Source organism: Anguilla rostrata, chromosome 1 (assembly GCF_018555375.3).
Source record: "Anguilla rostrata isolate EN2019 chromosome 1, ASM1855537v3, whole genome shotgun sequence".
In the NCBI taxonomy this organism is placed as follows: Eukaryota; Metazoa; Chordata; class Actinopteri; order Anguilliformes; family Anguillidae; genus Anguilla; species Anguilla rostrata.
The window spans coordinates 66876727-66894641 of NC_057933.1; the positions used below are offsets into that span (position 1 = coordinate 66876727).

A 17915-nucleotide genomic window follows, 5' to 3' on the forward strand; every position below is an offset into this window, starting at 1 on the left:
TTGTTTTGTGTATGGTACTATTGTGTGTGGTATTTACTCACTAGTTTGGAATGGACATGAGACATCATTGTTATTGTTTTGCTTTTGCATCGTCTGTGTGACAGAGTTGTGCAATGGAAAGGAAATGAGTACATTAGCATGTCCTCTATGGAATTCTATGGCAGTCATAGGTCACACTGTTCTCTCCAGTACCAAGGTCATAAAACAGGCCTCTGTGCCACTGGGAGACTTTTTTTTGCCTGTTTTTGGAACAGTTGGGAAATTGCATTAGTCAAACAGGTTGAAGGAAGATGATAAAGAACTGATAGTGACTTCATACTGCTAACCTTGTCAAATTACTCACAGGAAACGTCATTTCCGCAAATCTTTTGCATTAGTCATAAATAGCCAAAACAATAGAATGCATAGTCATAAGTCCCTCAAACACATAATCCTACTGTACTATCACAATATCTCCACTGGCAGGTCTTTACACAAACGCACGCACGCAGAGACACAATTTTCTCTCTCTGATTGAAGGTTCACTGAACCTGAACAGTATAGAAAAGCTCTGAGACCTAAGACTGCAACATGCAGCCAATTTGTGGTAATAAAAGTGACAGAGCCCAATTCTCAGTTAATTCACTTGAGCTGTTGCGATGGACAAAGGTGCAGGACCAGCTCTGCGTCTCTGTATTGGCTGCTTGGCCTTTCAGCCCCGCCCCCCACCCTGCCTAATAAAACCACAATAACAGGATGCACATCACGCCCCTCCCCCCTTCGCCGGCTGCTGATAGAGGCTCCCGAAGGAACAGGCCACGCTCTCCCCGCTCGGCTGCAGCCCCGGTCACCTCCGTTACAGGATCAAAGAGGTCCGAGATCCGAAATAAAAACATTGCTGGGCCCCGGGCGCTAAGCTACACCACACCTTTCTCTGTCTTTTCCAGAAAGCTCTTTCTGCGATAAAACTTGGAGCGAGCTCTGATGTAGGGAAGGGTCTTGTAATGTTGATCATGAGTCTCTGGTGTAGTTAAGTCATACTTCTGGTACTGGAGATAAATTGACTACGGGGGTAGTGAGGCAACATACTCCCACACAATGTGGATGATGTGGATTCCACAGATATGTAGTTATAATCTGACTATTACAGACAGGATTCTGATGACTAAAGGAGGTCAACAATCTGGACCATGCAAGTGCTGACAGTGGCTGGCAGCTCCATAAGGCAGGCGGCATGTAATTGGCGTTTATGGAGCCCAGGGGACAGGAGGGTTCGGTCGGTTAGGGGTCCACATTTCATCACTCTGTAGCACTTCATGGCCACTGGACCGCATGCCAAAGCTGCATATGTTAGCTCTTCCTCTGACTCTGCTCTATGCAAGCTCAGCTGTGGTCAAGCGGTGTGAAAAGAAGCAGGCTGGTGACATCACGTTTTGAGGAGAACCGCAGATGTCTTCATTCTCCTCATTGGACAGTAGGAAGCACTGAACGTGGCTGTGGTACTGGACATTCCAAAAGAGGGTGGGAACTGGACACGTACAGCCTCACATTGGCGCTAATATTAGAAAAAGAGCGCAAATCTTTGACAGTGCGGCACAATTTTCATACATTAGGCCTATGATGTGGTTATGACTGAGGATATAAACAGGCGAGTGGTAGAAAATAAATAACAAACATTGAGTGAATAACAAGTAAATGATGTGATGTGTCATTTTAATACATTTATTTGTTTGCATGATTTAATACAGCCATGAGCTTCAAAGGAAGGCCAATGCCCCAGCTATTGCTCAACAGTTTGTTTGAGGCTCTACAGTGTCAACCACTTCTACACTTCAGATCCAGACCACAGACTGAATGATTGTGGCTTCACTGGCCATGATGGCATAGGGTGACCACACACAATAATGCACCCGGGCATGTGGACCTGCACGCATGCACAGACCCGCACACGCATGCACACGTGCAAGCACATCTAAATTCACGCACATGCAAGCACATCTTCGCACATGTAAATTCACACACGTGCTCGCATGCAAGCGCGCACTCACACGTGAGAAGTCACAAACACGACTCGACTCGAACAACAGAGCACTCGACACCACGAGCAAAGCTATGAATCCAAACCAGATGTGCTTAATCGCTTCAGACAGCACAAAAGCACAACAGGCAAGGGCCCTGATTAAGGGTTCAGCGTTTCAAGAGGGCACAAGCAAACAGAGCGGTTATTCCGCTTACAATAAAGAGATGTGGAAAAATATGCCTCCACTCATTTTTGTCCCACACTTTACTTCTGTACTACATTAAGATGCATTTTGCACAACACCACGCTGAAAATGTACACAAAAGCAATGTAATTAAAGATGTGCAATTCCATAATTTGACTGCTTCTGTTTTGTGCTTTTAAGTTAATTTGCAGTTACCGGTAGAAAAATGATTACTGTGATTTAGGTTGCCTCTTCAAACTCAAATTTAGAACTTACATGAGGGTGAGCTTGAGTATTTCGTTACTCTAATACAGCGTATATATTTTCTGTAAATGGTGAAGCACCCTAAGAAAACTTTCCTGTTACAAACCAAAATAGAGGCAACCTTTACTGTTATATTGCATGTTCCCATCAGTAACCTCACCTGTCATTCCGTGTGAAGCATGCTACATTTCAACACTGAAAATGAACATATTGGTGCTTGATTAAAATTATTTCAGTTCAGCGTTAATCTAGAAAAGCATGGTCCAAAGTGGTCTGGCAAAGCAATAAAAGTATAAGTGAAAATAGATATGAATGAGGTGTCAATTCAAGAGACACTTGGACAGGAATGCTCAGAAGACTACCAATCCAATTAGGTGATTTCAACTACACAAAAACCTCTGAGTCCTATAATGGAAGAAGAATTAATGAAGGTTTACTGGTTTGCCATTGAGCGCATATGAGAACATTAGGGTGTAATAGTTCATAATAGCATTTATATGTATAGATAGTTATTTTGAAACAAATTTCAGTCCAATACTCTAACTCAGACATATAATAATGTACTACTTTTTTCTCCTCAGTTTGTTACAGGCAGTGGTGCATCTCCAGCCACCACTATGCCACCAACACCCATGAAATTAGTATTTCTGGTAAAACACACTCACTCGTGAGCCAGTGAGTTCTCCCCACAGTTTGGAAAACAGTCAGTGTCTCCAACATTCACTTAAAGCAGCTATTATGCTGAGTCCTCGGGAACAGCTAACACAGTGGGAATCCAAGCCAAATTAAACCATCCTACCCGAGGCAGGATGAAGCCAACTGGGTCCTGTCGTAGCTGGCTCATAACACACATCAGATTCAAATGTGTAATACTGCAAAAATAATGTCTCAAGGCAGGCTTGTTACTTTGGTAAATAATCTTGCAAAATGTAAGTCTCTGGCACTTCTACATCAAAATGGATGAGAAAGAATGAATACTGATCCAAGTAGTCCATCATAATCACACAGCTGTTTATTAAATGAATCTCATATTTAGTTTCATTGTTATTGGTTAGCTGTCCAACTCCCAAATCTCTTCTATTCCATTCACAAACCTGTACATTCCCTGAGTGCTCTCCTCTCTTCATCTCCATCTGAGTCAATGTGTTCTTGACCTCTGCACTTCAGCATATCCTGTGAGAAACTACCCCTTTGACTGGAGAGAGAGAGACCCAGCAGACTCTCACGCTGAAGACCACACAGACACTTTCACGCTACGGCTGCCACTCAGTGTGTTTATTCGTGTTTGTTTATTTTCGGTACTGATGCTCCAGGAGCTCGTGAACCATCGGCCCTTCCTTCCTTCCCCACACAGTCCTGGTCCTGGGAACCCATTGTGCATGCTGGTTTGCAATTTCAACTGACTCAAATAGATCTGATTAGGCTGTTCCATGGAATAGGTAGAAAAATTAGCCAAATCAAGATGCAGCAAAAAAAACTTTTTTTTCCAAAGCTTCTTTAATGAGGATTTAAAAATTTGAAAATTTATTTATTGATATATTAAAGGTATATATCAACATATAAGGTTGCAGGTTGATTCCTGGGAAGGACACTGCCATTGTGCCCTTGAGCAAGGTGCTTCAGTATATATCTAGCTGTATAAATGGATACAATATAAATGCCATGTATAACAGTGTAAGTCGTTCTGGATAAGAGTGTCTGCCAAATGCCAGCAATGTAATATATTAAAATGTTCAAAGAGCAAACAAAAATCCCCACATTTCAGAAAAAAGCTGCCTTCATCTTTTTGGAATATGACTGTAATTAAATGTGCTGCAGTAATGTAATAAAGCTGAAGTTGGGCTATTTTTATATTATTTTTGGAGTAATATAGAGTAAACATGCTGTGTTAAGTTTTCTAGCAAAGGGAAATAGATGAGCACAATGGGCCTAGAAAAAGGAAACGCTGAACTGGTGTTTGTGAAGGATAAAATGTCCCTGTCATCAGAAATTCTCCTGTCCCCACTTCCCCTTCACAAGCGTGCCGACAGAGCTGTGGCACACACACTCGCTGCACCTTGGCCCGAGCTCCTGGACACGACACAGAGCTTCAGTTACACTCCACAGGCTGAGCGCTGGGTCAGAGCACATCTGTAGTGACCCAGCACCATGGCCAGACCATCCTGCACCTGTCACAGGTGCCCCTCTGCACTAAATCTGACACTCTCTGCAGCGCACAATTTACCAATGGAGGTTCCAGGTTACACTGGCTGAAAGGCGATACGTTTAACATTTTGTTTGACAGACCTGAACTTTCTGATAAAACAATCTGCTGCCAGCAAACATCTGGTCTCAGTCAATAAATGATTTATGCATTTGGCCGGCAAGATTATTTGAAGTTACTGACAAAATGCCGGGACTTATTTAGCCAGGCTGTTATTACTAGAGAGTTCTTGGTGTACTATCCTATTTTAGTGTACCACCTGGGAACTTACCCCACAAGCCCTTGAGTTTAAGACCAAAGAAATATAGAGGGCTTCATGCATCAACAAGGGTAAATGTACATAAGCACACGTGTTTGTACACTCTCTCACACACACACACACACACACACACACACAAAAACTGGCTGTTTGAGATATTCTAAAATCACACCCGAGACTGTGTTTTCCACTTGCATAAAGTAAGCGTAGGTTGATTGGCTTTTCTGTGGTAGTGTGGTGTTGTAAGCGTCCTACAGAATTATATATGTTGGTAAACCCTACACCACAGGGTGTATATGCTGTACTGACCACATGTGGTGGCCATTCTGACCCAATACCCTAAAGTCTCCTTACTCAGGGTTTCCTTTTTTTCTTCACTACCTTTATATTTAATTTTGTGAATTATACCGTATATCATTCTGTGGAATACATTGATATAATGGCTTCACCAAAACTCTCCTGGTCAAATAGGGGTGCAGTGCATACTGTACGAGGTTGTATGTGTACATGTGGAATCAGTCTGACTGTCCGGGACAACCAAATCACAGACCGGCCTTTGCCAGTAAATTTCCCCAGTTAAACTTCATGGATTTACTGGCCTCACTTCCCAGTAAACTTGCTTTTCTGGAGGGCGAGGAGGAAATCTGCTCTACATTAGAGAGACCTGTTTATCGTGGTCTGTTAAAGACATAATCTCACCAGATGTGACTTAATCTCGGCATCTGAATGCAATAAAATTGTGGAACGTTTAAAATTGCGTTGTCCACTGCACACAGGAGAGCAAACCCTCAGAACGATGACCGTCACCACATATCAATGTGCCACAGCTGTGCAATTTAGGGATGGGCAGTTTAAAAATCATTAATTGGGTAAACACACAAATCAGCTTCATGCTTGTAATGATAAGTTTCCCTAATAAGGAGATAACGAACACAGGATGTATAACCATTATACTAGTGTTTTGTAGTGTAGGTTGTTGATTCATCCATTATATCTAACCTGATTGTTTATGGTCAGGGTCGCGGGGGCTGGATCCTATCCCAGCATGCATTGGGTGAGAGGCGGGAATACAGCCTGGACAGGTCGCCAATCCATGGCAGGGCACACACATCATTCACACATTCATACCACACTGTAGGTCAAGCTTTTTAAACAGTTTACACTGATGTTCAATGGGAATGTGCAAGCAGCACTATGTTTAGGACAAATGTTTTTACATCACAATTACCTGGAAGGAAGAAGAAAGGGGCAACGGTAAAAAGGCTGGATGCTCACAGCCAGGGGCATCCTGGTCTAAACAGGAAAAAGGGCAGCTGGGGTGGGAATGGAGGGGAGCACAGCACTCCATTTGGGAATAGTTTTCCTGCCGCAAGAGTGGGGAGGCCAATCAGAAAAAAGGAAGGAAAAACTTGAAAATTAACTTGAAATTATATTAAATACATTGCATTTACAATATAAAAGCAATATTATTATTATCATTATTATTATTATTAAGACACCCTGAATGATACTCAAAGTCTCATTAGACTACATATACTATATCAAGTCAACACAATTAAGTCTGTTACTGTTGGAAGGCATATTTGCATTTGATACCATATTCCTTCAATTAAACAGACTGACTCTATGGCAATGCAATGTTTTACTAATGAACTTTCACAGCTGTCTGCGTGACTTAGCTTGGTATCCTCTATTAACATCACAGCAAGGAATGTGGGAATTATATTTAAACCATTCCTTTTCTGCTAGAAAATTAATTTAGTCTAGAGAATTAATTTTGACCTTAGCTGATTCCAAGCTGAATATTGGGTTTTGCCACAAACAAACCATTTCAGCCTCCCCGTCCCGAATCTCACACTCTCCTTTCCCTCTCAGCTTCCACTCTGCAGTCAGGGGTAATCGACGAGGACAAACAGTAGGAAGCAGGTAGGAAACATCTTGCGTGTAAACCCACCGCCACATTCTAACATCCTTTTCCTCTGGGCAGTAAACACTATCATAGCGGAAATGGGCAAAGAGAGAGAGAAAGAGAAACAGCATTTGCCAGAACCTTTCGCCCCACACTGGTATTCTGTCCTGCTTTTCCAAAAGGCAGCTCTACAGGGATCCTCTCTGCAGCCTGCGTTTATGTTTTTCCAAGAGCAAAGTTAATGTTCTGGAAAACAGAAACTATGACTTCAGTAACTGTATGGTACAGCGACTGAGCTTCAGTGAGTCATTTCCACTAAGATGTAGGCTAAAGCCTGTAGAATGGATCATGGCTTTTGCACAGACAGTGGACCTTCAGCAGTGAGACAGGGAAACAAATCATTCAGTTTTGAAGCTACAGAGCACGAGACTTTTTTCAATATGACAGGGGAAAAAATTATATATATAACCATCCCAAGACCCATCTCCTCAAGTTTGGTGACAGAGCATTCTCTGTGGCTGTTCCCTGTCTGTGGAGCCCTCTTCCAGTAAACATCAGGGAAGCAGAGAGTGTAGAGAGCAGTCTCTAATCAAGGCCCACCTCTTATGTGACCTAGCCTATAGCTCCACTATTGTCTTCATATGTTTTTTTGTTTGTGTTTATACTTTATTCTGTATTAGTGTCCTATGTATTGGTTTTGCCTTCTGTACTTAAATGTTTTTTACCCGTTTAACTTTATCAAGAGACTTTGGGCCCTGTAAAGGTGCTATTTAAATAAAATGTATTATTATTATTATTATTATTATTATTATTATTCTCATTATTCTCATTATTATTATTAGAAAGCAGCATTATACAATCACTCATCCAGTAGTAACCCTAGCAGACTCAGGAATGTAAATGGAACAGCTGGGGTAGAATATGAATATGTGGTGGCTTTCCAGGGGTCTCTGACAGCAGTGCTATTTGAGTGCTGCAGGAATCCTACCTGTAAGTCACAGACATAGGCCTGGAATGGTGGCTGAAGCCTAGGTTCTACCATAATAACATGATCTTTCTGTTCAATACAAAGTAGATAATAATAATATTTACTAATAATAATTCCTCACATTTAATAAAAAGGCGACGTATTCGCAAATTATCAGAGACTATGTCTGTCTTCAGTTTGGTCCCTGGTGGTGTTTTACTAATATCCATTGGCTGGGTTTGTTCTGATACTCTTTGTTTGTGACAGTGCTCCACATAGACCGTACAGAATTGGGGCCTCTAGTCATCAGGCCTTAATTCTGTGTGTCTCCTTTCCCCCCACTCTCACAGACTGACAGTCACTATGGGCGTGGCTACAGCACAGACCCTCACCACAACGCATTATGTGGTCGCTCCCCACCCCCTTATTTACGCGTCTTTGAGCACGCTCACTCCTGCCAGCGCTGACTGCCCATGTTCCATTATGAGAGCCCACCCCCTCACCCTCCCTCCACTAACCGCTGCCTGACTGCAATCGTATCGGGTCCAGTTTTTCTGCCTGCATGGCAGTGTATCTGTTTTTTATTGGCTTATATAAGCCTGTGGTGTACTTAATAAACATCGCTACTTTCCGTTAAAGGTGCCTGTCCCAATTTTCTAATGAAACAGCTTACAGGAGTTTCTTATTGTGCATAACAAATCACATCTTACAATTCTAAGATGTTTTCCAACAAATAAGGCAGGACCAACAGAAAATTATATCCCTGGATAGATACAGTAGATATCAACAGACTCGTTCTCAGAACAATGACACCGTGAAGTCAGGACTCTTGACCATGCCTGACTTGACTGTGGCTGACAGTTTTGGCTATAGCATCGCTCCAAACTGCAGTGTTTCAGTTGGCAGGGAATGCTGCACTGTGTCACACTAAGCCACTGTTTGGTCAGGTCCCTGTAGTCCTAAGTAGGGTCGTCCACCAGTGCAGCGGCTGTGTTTCAGTGGTTGGTGGACTAAAAAATGGCTGCAGGCTATAAGTGTGCCAGTCTGCCAATCTGCAGCCTGCCAATGGGCACAGAAATATGATTAGGCATCCCAAATTTGGATAAATATGAAATAATCAACTGTTCCATAATGTAATATGTTTATGAACGGTGCAATGGGAAATTACCACTCAGGACACTGAATTATGACCAGAACATAACCAGCTTTAATGAAATTATATCTGGAACAATGACGAAGACCACACCTCAAAATCACACACAGAAGGTTTTAAAGTCATGATAAGGACAAACCCAGCCTTGGAGTACAATTACAGCCCACCATTACAAGGATCATATCACAGAGCACTTAGTAAACGTCCCAGGTTTTAGTTATGTAGAATTTATGTTTGTATATTGAGAACACAGGGCCAAAATTCTGTGAATTTTCTGAACTTTTCAGTCATCAACCACAGAACACCTTTGCACACCTGGCCCAGGAAATTCCAGATTTGACTGAAATATTGAAAATCATCCAAATAAGTACAGGCTCATCTTAAACCCACAACTGCAATATACTCTCCTGGTTACATTCACAAAAACAGACCTCAAGTTTGCGAAATACAGTACATTCCATCAAAAGCAAATGGTGTGCCTTGAAACCCTGGAAGACAATCCATCGCAAATTCCTTGATACTCTGGGAATAAGAACAAAAATGCTGCCACGTGGCAGTGAGAAGGACACTGTGTCCCGAGGCCTGGATAAGAACACACCAAATGTGGCAGATCCATAGATATACTCCAGGGGCACACCCAATATTTACAGTATGAACTAGAGAAGGAAAATGGGTGACAACACAGTCCATCAGTTTGAACGTATCATTGCTCATACTGACGCTGCCTTCACCTGTCGAGAACATAGCCATTAGTCACAAGCCAGGGTAATTCACTCAAGGAAGCGCAAGCTTGATTTTGATCTCGGCATACCCAAATTCCACCTTTCAGTGTGGAGCGACTGCAGCTCCACAACAGAAATGGGGGAAAAACAATATTGCAAGATCCTATCACAGCAGGAAACAGCAGCTGGTACATTGCCATAGGCTTTTTCTGTGGCATGCACCAGGAGGTGATTTGGACATTACAGATCATTGCTAGAGAAACCATTCTATTCCAGATGGCTTCGGTAGAATTGTCATTTCAGAATGGTGAATGCACAGATTTAACTAAGCTTAACCTTAACTGAACTAACACATTTTTTTATAAAATGAATGGCTTCTTTTAAGCAGTACCAGACTGCTCACAATTTTTCATTCAAAGTCAAATAATCGGCTTCCAGGTTCATTTTCTTTCTGCATTCCTCATCAAGCCACAGTGGAAGGTCAGAGCAGCTAAATGAGGTCCAAAGGTTGCACATCAGCTATCCCTGCACTACAGGATCACAGCAGGGTCACATTATCAATATGAAACAGACCAGTTATACATCAGTAGCCTGACTTCTTGCAAACAATGTAAAACATAAGGTTAACATTTCTCTATATACTCAAATAGGTAATTGACTGGCAATGAGCTGACTGGAGTTCAAACCAAAGCTGCTTAAAACAGAATTGGATTTTTAAATTGACTTAATTGACTTAATTGAGCTGGTACTCACACATCGGTTCAGTTCATGTGAACACAGGTTGTTTCATTCATTCTTACTTAGGCTAAATACAAACCCCTTTCAGCATCAAACAAACTTTTCAAAGACATGGGTGAAGAAGGATTTCACATTTCAAAAGTAATAAAGAACCCTGCCTAAGCACTTAAACATACTATGGACTACTGCATCTAGCATAGTATATAAACCTTATCTGTTCCTTAACCATTCATTATTATCAGCACTAATGTACATTTCAACTGAACGAGCTAGTAAAGCAGGAGGTGCATGTAATTAAATAATGCATTTTATTTACTGTAAAATTCCAGAAATTATGAAACATTCACTTGATAAATATTTAATTTCAAACAGCCGGAGTAAACGATACATAGTAGTTGGCGTATGTGCAACAAAATAATTCCTGTAAACTTTTCACACAACATAGTTCAGCTGCGAGGTAATCAATACAAAGAAAGTGGGACAGAAAACATTCTTATTAGCTTCCTTAAAACGAACAAAAGGATGGAATTATTTATGTGGTGAATCCTTTTGGAATTTAAAACCTAAAACAAAGCCATATGCGAAACAAAAACGCCCGACACATTAACCCAACATGACTTTTGAATAGGAGTTTTATTTCGTAAAATAATATCTAAAAGTATTGCCTTACCTTGAATCATCAGGTCATTTGCCGACTTTTCGCGAAGATTTGCAAACTATTGTAACACTTTTTAGGAAGCTCACGTCCGTCTTAAAATGTTTTATTTGCAATAAACTAATTGAGACGTACAAATAACGGTATTACCAGTTTAGTTCCTTCCATCGACGATGCCAACAAAGAAAGACTTATTGAACTAAATTAAAATACATCTGTTATATGTGACCAAAACTATATATAAAAAAAAGATTCCAGACGTGGTCCATAAATCGGTGCGCTTTCGCAGCCACTGTGTCGCATCTACCTAGAATTTACTGCATTTCTAGAGCTAGCCTTAGCTCAGTTTAAAACAAACAGTGCGGCTTCTCTCAGTGACAGGAGAATACTTCAGCCCGAGAACGCTCGCCCTCCCTACGTTTCCTATGGCTCAGCTTGCCTAGCATCTCAAGTAAGGGGGGCGTAGGATCTGGCGCGACGCCAAGGAAGATTTGAGAGGAAAACAGGGGGTGATGTATTAGCCTACGGGGGATTAAACTTGTTAAATGAATTTGCGCCCGACCCCAAAAGTTAACCGTGCATTAATACACGCTAATAAAACGTTGTTGATAAAATAAAATTCAGCGACGTGGCCCACACACCATGTAGCCCAATGCAAATCTTTATTTTAGATGTTGATGAAAGTTCTAAAATTTTGTCAAATTGCTTCATGGGCTTAAATATTGATCGTAGGTAGGCTACATGACAGAACAGCATTATTTTCCCATGAAAACAAAAGCATTGCTACCTCATGCTGACCTAGGCTACTTCATGTAGGCTACCATCGCATGTAACACTGTATTACTTATAGGCCTATTCAAACGAAATGTTGTCTATGTAGCCACATGCCTACGAAATAGGCTATAGCCTAACTTAGTTCGACGCAAGTTGCAAATGAGTAGTTACCTTTGCTGTGTGCTAGAAACCTTTTGTTCTAGCCTAATATTTGGACGGAGTGTGGCACAGTGGGTAAGGAACTGCGCTTGTAACCGAAAGGTCGCAGGTTCGATTCCCGGGTAAGGACACTGCCGTTGTACCCTTGAGCAAGGTACTAAACTGCATTGCTTCAGTATATATCCAGCTGTATAAATGGATACAATGTAAAGTGCTATGTACAAAAGTTGCTCTGGATAAGAGCGTCTGCTAAATGCCTGTAATGTAATGTTTCTCAGCCTCTCCTGAAAATATAACTGTCTCAAGAAAGGATGTTCAGCATGTCTTGCAGAAATATCAGCGTGATTGACGATGGGTATTTTAGGCTCACAATTGTATCTCAGCCAGAGGACGACAGGCCCAAGTAAGTCTTTTTTTTTTTTTTTTTTTTTTAGAATCTAGGGAATGGTTTCCTTAAAAACACTGAGCTGGTAGCGATAAGCGGAATGTCAAGACATCTGTTTTTCCTGTCTGGACATACAATGCTGCCAGGACAGATAAATGAGTTGTCACTACTGCGCATCATGATCTCAGTCGCCCGGTCGCTGCGGCTACAGGTTATAGTGCGGAGGCGTTAAAATGTTAAATGCGTTAAAATGTAGCTTGGAGTAGCATCAACACAGTATCAGTATCAGACATAGTCGAATCAAGTTCATATAGAGGAATAAAACGAGTAATTTTTCTCCCTTCAACTCCTTCAGAAACAATGGTCGGACGGCAATTGTGGCTGCCAGTCCAAGTGTTGAGTATTGAGGACCTCTTGTGGTTGAAGATAGCATTTTTTTTACGTTAAAAATGTCACTGTTCTTTTACTCGCCGTTCTAAAAAAATCATATAAATCTGTCGATTCAAATATGTCTGTCATGGTGATTATTGGGTATGTTAATGTGCTTAGTTTATACAGACAAATATACACAAGATAAAAATGGCTACAAACCTGCAAAATAATCGTAGAGTTATACGAGATTACGTTGTCAGCATTCTATGGTCTCAAAACCTAACGTGATTGGATACAGATGATGCAAGGTCAAAGTTTGTACTTCTGGTGTCATGTCAGCTTGCATTACCGGCAGCGTGGTCTAGTGCTGCTTTATTACCTGCTCGCTTTGCAGTATCTGAATAAAAATATGATCAATAAGATCTTATCAGTTGATTGAAGAGCTGTTCGTAATATCTGAAGGTAAAGTTAATAGAAACCAGTTATAAATCGATGTAAATATGCGAAAAGATAAGTTACCTGGCCACTTTAAACGGGTATCCGGCGAAGTGGCGGCTAGCTAATGAAATTGAAATGTATAGTCTTCACACTGTAATACAGCGCATTTGTTATATGTAAACTGATATGTAGCGATTATGTTATATTTTTGGAGCGTCTAGTTAGCTAGCAATTTAAGTGTTAAGATTAGTAACTTGGTGGTTGCAAAAATGAATTTCTCTCACTTCGATTTAGAAATGGCAGGTGCAGTAGAAGAAAAAAGTCGAGGGTTGAAGTTCGCCGAACAACAACTCATTCGACACGGCTGGGAACAAGGTGACATTTATATTAGATTAATCTAAATATTTTGTTAGCCAAGCTTGTCGACTGTCATATTAGCCTAATCGACGTTTGTGAGTAAAATGACGTTCACGCGTTTGCTGCAAAATAACAATGCTCCACATGCTTCACTGTAAAATTATTATAACTTTGGATTGGCTCACTGTGACATACTTAGTAAATTATCCAAGTTGTCTAAATACTGGTGCATGTGCACTATATCAGACGAAGTACTCGCCAACACATTTGTGACAAACCTTCCTTATAATAAGTAATGAAGTTTTATTTAAGAGTTGTCCATGGAATGTATTGTAAATACAGAACCACACCACTGATCACTTTCAGGAAAAGGTCTTGGCAGGGATGGGAATGGAATTTCAGAGGCCATCAAAGTCAAAGTAAAATGTGACAAGGGAGGGGTGAGTCTTTTTTTTTTTTTTTGCTTACATTTTACTCTGAATCAAACCACTGGTTTTGAAGATGGTAAATGTTTTTAAAATACAGGGATATTAAGGACCAAGTGATCTAAATGCTTTTGACCAGTTACCTTAAGCTTTCTCTTTAGTATGTGAAACACATGTTCAGTTGGATTCAGATCAGGTGACTGACTTGGCCAGGCAAGAATTTTCCAGTTTTTAGCTTTGAAAAACTCCTTTGTTGCTTTAGCCATATATATATATAATTCTCTTGCTTTTGTATGAAGCACCGTCCAATGAGTTTGGAGGAATTTGCATGAAATTGAGGAAATAGGATGTGTCTGTACACTTCAGAATTCATTCTGCAGCTGCTATCACTGAAGACCATGGCATGAATTTCATAATTCAGCATATTGTTGCTTCTTACATGTAGCCATTCTGGGATTATTGATGTATTTCCTCTACAGGTTGGTCACAGTCAGGGGGAGCAGTTCACCTTCCACTGGTGGGACCACATCTTCAACAAGGCCTCCTCCAACCTGGTCGTGGAGTCCGGCCAGGTCAGTATCATCAAGCAAACTAGTGCAGCTTTGCAGTCTCAGACTTCACAACACAGATCCATGTGGATGTTGCTGCACAGGAAGAGCAGCAGTGCAGACAGGGGGATTTGTGATGGATCTCTTGGGATCAGTGCTTACTGTGGTGCAGTGTTCTCATCATGTTCCCCAACCTCTGGGCCGCATGTGACACGGCCTCTCTTGTGACGTGTGACAGGAGGGCATTAAGGTGAAGAAGGTCACAGGAGAGGAAGAGGAGGGTGTGATATCCAACAAGAAGCCCCGTAAGGCGGAGCTAGCCAAGGCCAAGCTGTACGGACGCTTCGTCAAGGTACTCAACCCATGTTGTAAAGGCTGAAGGCTGGGGATTTGGATGGGTGGCGGTTGTCAAATAACCTGGTCATAGGGTTGTGTATCTAGAGCTGGTTCCGAATGGGAACCGGTTCCAGATTTCCAAGAACTGGGAATCCGTCAAGAAATGTGAGTTTCAAATCTGCTTATAGAGTGCAACAGATTGTTTCCCCCCATTGTGAGAGTGGCCTTCATTGTGTGACAACCCTGTGTCAGTTTTACAATTTTTGATGAGAAAGTAAGGGAGGAGATTAATTGAATCACATTACCTGATTAATCATCCAGAAAACAACAGTTTTCCATCCTCTCTTATTTCGTTAAGTTTTATTTGACTCTGTCTAATGCAAATATTAGTAGAACGCAAATGCTCATATTTCAGTGTAGAGAGAGACTGTTATTCAGGTCAAGGAAGGAGCTCATGTTATACTGGGCGACCACTACTTGCATGTTTCTGAAGTTGATCATTCACTCTTTTCCCACCAGTCAGGAACCCTTTGGTCTGGAGAAGAACAAACTGAAAAACAGTCTTCCAGTTCAGAGGACAGCAGCGAATCAGAGGATGAGGACCAAAGACTAGACCTCTCTTCCACCACCAAGTATGAAGAGCTTCTGATTTTGCTGTGTTGTTGTTCCTCTGGGTGTGGCAAATGTTTACTGATTCTACCCAGATCAGATCTGTCTGATTTGCGCCATGCTTTCTCTTTGTGAATAGGCTGTCAGACGCAGATCTTGTGAAAGCTTGCGGAGGACGGACTGCACACAAGTAGGATGTTTGAATGATGGGTCGTGAACACTTGAGCTCTATTTAGTTTACAGTCCTTTATAAAGTATGCAGGGGGGCATACTCTACTAAACCAATGAAGGTAGAAACAAAATGTCTATGAATGGCTGCAGATGGATGCAGTGTTAGCTTTGCTAATTAGTGGTAGACACACACCTTCCAGCATCTCCAAAAGCAGTTATTTACACTTTTATCTTGCTTTTGTACTGGATACACAGGGATGAAATTGATATCAATCTTATCGTCTAACTATGGCTAAGATAGCCAAAAAGAGATTTACCAAAAAAGTTGGACTATCCCTTTAACTACTACTGTAGATCGGAGTACACTTGTGTAGTTTTTTGCATTGTAGACTCACAGTGCACTTAAATATGAGAGCTCATTGTTAATTTTGTTTCTACATTCTCTTTTCAACCAGAGGAGCCAGGCATGGCCTGACCATGTGTGCCAAGCTAGCCAGGCTGGAGCAACAGGAGCTGGAGTTTATGGAGAAGTATGGCAAGAAGAGCCAAACCGCAAAGACCATCAGCACAGAGACGGCCTCCAACTCTGCTGCCCATAGTCCCATGGGAGGAGGGCCTGAGGGGGACGAGGGCAAGGGCAAGAAAACAAAAAAGAAAAAGAAAAAATCGTCTGAGGACAAAGCGGAGAGGATGCTCAAAGAGGACAGGCAAACAGCCCCACTTCCTGAAACGGACGGGCCTCCCATCGTTGCACAAAAGAGGAAGAAACGCTCTAAGGAGACACGCGAGACTGTGGGTGAAGGACCATCGAGCATTCCGAGTTCCCCCCGGAAAAGCTGCAAAAAGAAAAGACGTTCTTTTGAGGAGAAGACGTCAATAGAGGTGAGGGAAAACTGTGGTTCCGAGTACGAGGTAAAGGAGGACTATGTTAAAGAAGGTAGTAAAGGTGGAGAAAAAGCCTTTACAGAGCAGAGAGGGGAACATGCTTTAATTCCAGAGGTAAACCACGACAAAAATGTTCCCAAAAAGAAGAAACGCAGTAAGAACAAAGTCGTGGCATCTGTAGCAACAGAAGGGGACTGCAGCAATGATGCAGAATCGAATATGACTGAGACAGTTCGCAAAAAGAAGAGGAAAGTGAGCAGCGATGCTAGCATCCTACAGCTTGAGCAAGAGGAAGAGCAGAATACACAACAAGCGCAGAAGAAGAAGAAAAAAACACGTAAAGGGCAGGAGAAGGTGGAAGATGAAGGAAGGGATGAAACCAGGGCAGTGAAAAAGAAAAAGAAGAAAAGATCGTGTGAACCTGAACATGATTGACTGAAAAGGAGCCCGGAAATGGGAAGGGAAAAGTGTTTAAAGAATTTTTCGCTCAATTGTAGGAGCATTTAGCTATAAGACACAGGCTGTATTACACTGCTATAAGACAGGCTGCCCTAGACTACAGACAGAGCAAAGGCAGTCTTATCAAATGGGTGTTACAGTAACCCCTTACATATCTGAAACACCCAGTCTATCACTTTTGGTTGATTGGAATGCTGTTAAAATGCATCATTAACCCAAGACTAAAGTGAAATGTTTTATGGTCAGTGATTTGCCGACTGAACCGCGTGTTGGTTTCCCCAAGCACAGGGTCAGAGTATAGCAATTTATGCATCACTTTTGTGCCAAAACAGAAGACCAAGTAATTCAAGCAGTCTCTTTATTGCATCATTTAAACTGCTCAGCAAATTTTCCAATGCTGTGCAGCACTATGAATTTAGAGTTTTTAAAATTACAGTATTTAATATGACTTCCAGTGAATACAGGCAAGGGCACACTCATTTGAGTGTCTTGCATATTTTCTGAATCATATTGAAGGATTGTATCTTTCTTTATTCAGACGTTTCATTTTAAATTCTGCCCTATCTTTGCTCCTAACAGTATTGGGCATATTTCGAGTCTGATTACCGTAACAGTTGTGAGTATGTCTAGTAGGATCTTTGCACCATTGACTGCTGTGAAGGAGTGTTTCTGTTCTGTTCACTTATTTCCTCACTGAATATGATTCAGGTTGAGATTAGTCATGGTAATGCTGTATTTATGTATCCCATCTATGAAATAAGACAAGGCCTTCATTAGGCTCTAATGAACTCTGCCTTGACAGCATGGCCTTTGGTAAAAACAATAAAGTGGATTTTTATTAGATGCTTTGTCTTTTTTTTTTTTTTTTGGAGCGACTCGTCTGACATTTTAACAAGGAATCATTTAAATTTTTTTGTTCTTTAAACATGCACACACACTTATGC

At 41.4% G+C, this 17915-nt stretch overlaps 2 protein-coding genes across 4 annotated transcripts in view; one reads left to right on the forward strand and one right to left on the reverse strand.

Moving 5' to 3' along the window:
- LOC135263434 (platelet endothelial aggregation receptor 1-like) overlaps window positions 1-12027 on the reverse strand; it is a 33904-nt gene extending 21877 nt beyond the window's left edge. For 2 of the 3 annotated variants that reach the window (XM_064351464.1, XM_064351449.1), the window contains exon 1: window positions 11069-11833. The gene's annotated coding sequence lies outside the window, so the exon portion shown is untranslated. Of the gene's footprint in view, window positions 1-11068; window positions 11834-11998 lie in introns of those variants that run through there. The other variant, XM_064351457.1, reaches the window with a different exon arrangement.
- A 1018-nt stretch (window positions 12028-13045) lies between these two features.
- gpatch4 (G patch domain containing 4) lies at window positions 13046-17812 on the forward strand. Its single transcript, XM_064351497.1, has 8 exons — window positions 13046-13205; window positions 13476-13556; window positions 13905-13978; window positions 14443-14535; window positions 14750-14863; window positions 15367-15479; window positions 15596-15646; window positions 16083-17812. Exons 2-8 carry the CDS (start codon window positions 13478-13480, stop codon window positions 16945-16947), a joined length of 1389 nt encoding a protein of 462 aa, XP_064207567.1. The 5' UTR covers window positions 13046-13205; window positions 13476-13477; the 3' UTR covers window positions 16948-17812.
- The last annotated feature ends 103 nt before the right edge of the window (window positions 17813-17915 follow it).

What these genes read in the sequence shown, in the direction of transcription:
- gpatch4 (XM_064351497.1), top strand. Translation starts at nt 13,478, where the DNA reads ATGGCAGGTGCAGTAGAAGAAAAAAGTCGAGGGTTGAAGTTCGCCGAA. An exon ending in TAAAATGTGACAAGGGAGGG is followed by an intron (nt 13,979 to 14,442) that starts GTGAGTCTTTTT and finishes TTTCCTCTACAG; the next exon opens with GTTGGTCACAGTCAGGGGGA. An exon ending in GGAGGACGGACTGCACACAA is followed by an intron (nt 15,647 to 16,082) that starts GTAGGATGTTTG and finishes CTTTTCAACCAG; the next exon opens with AGGAGCCAGGCATGGCCTGA.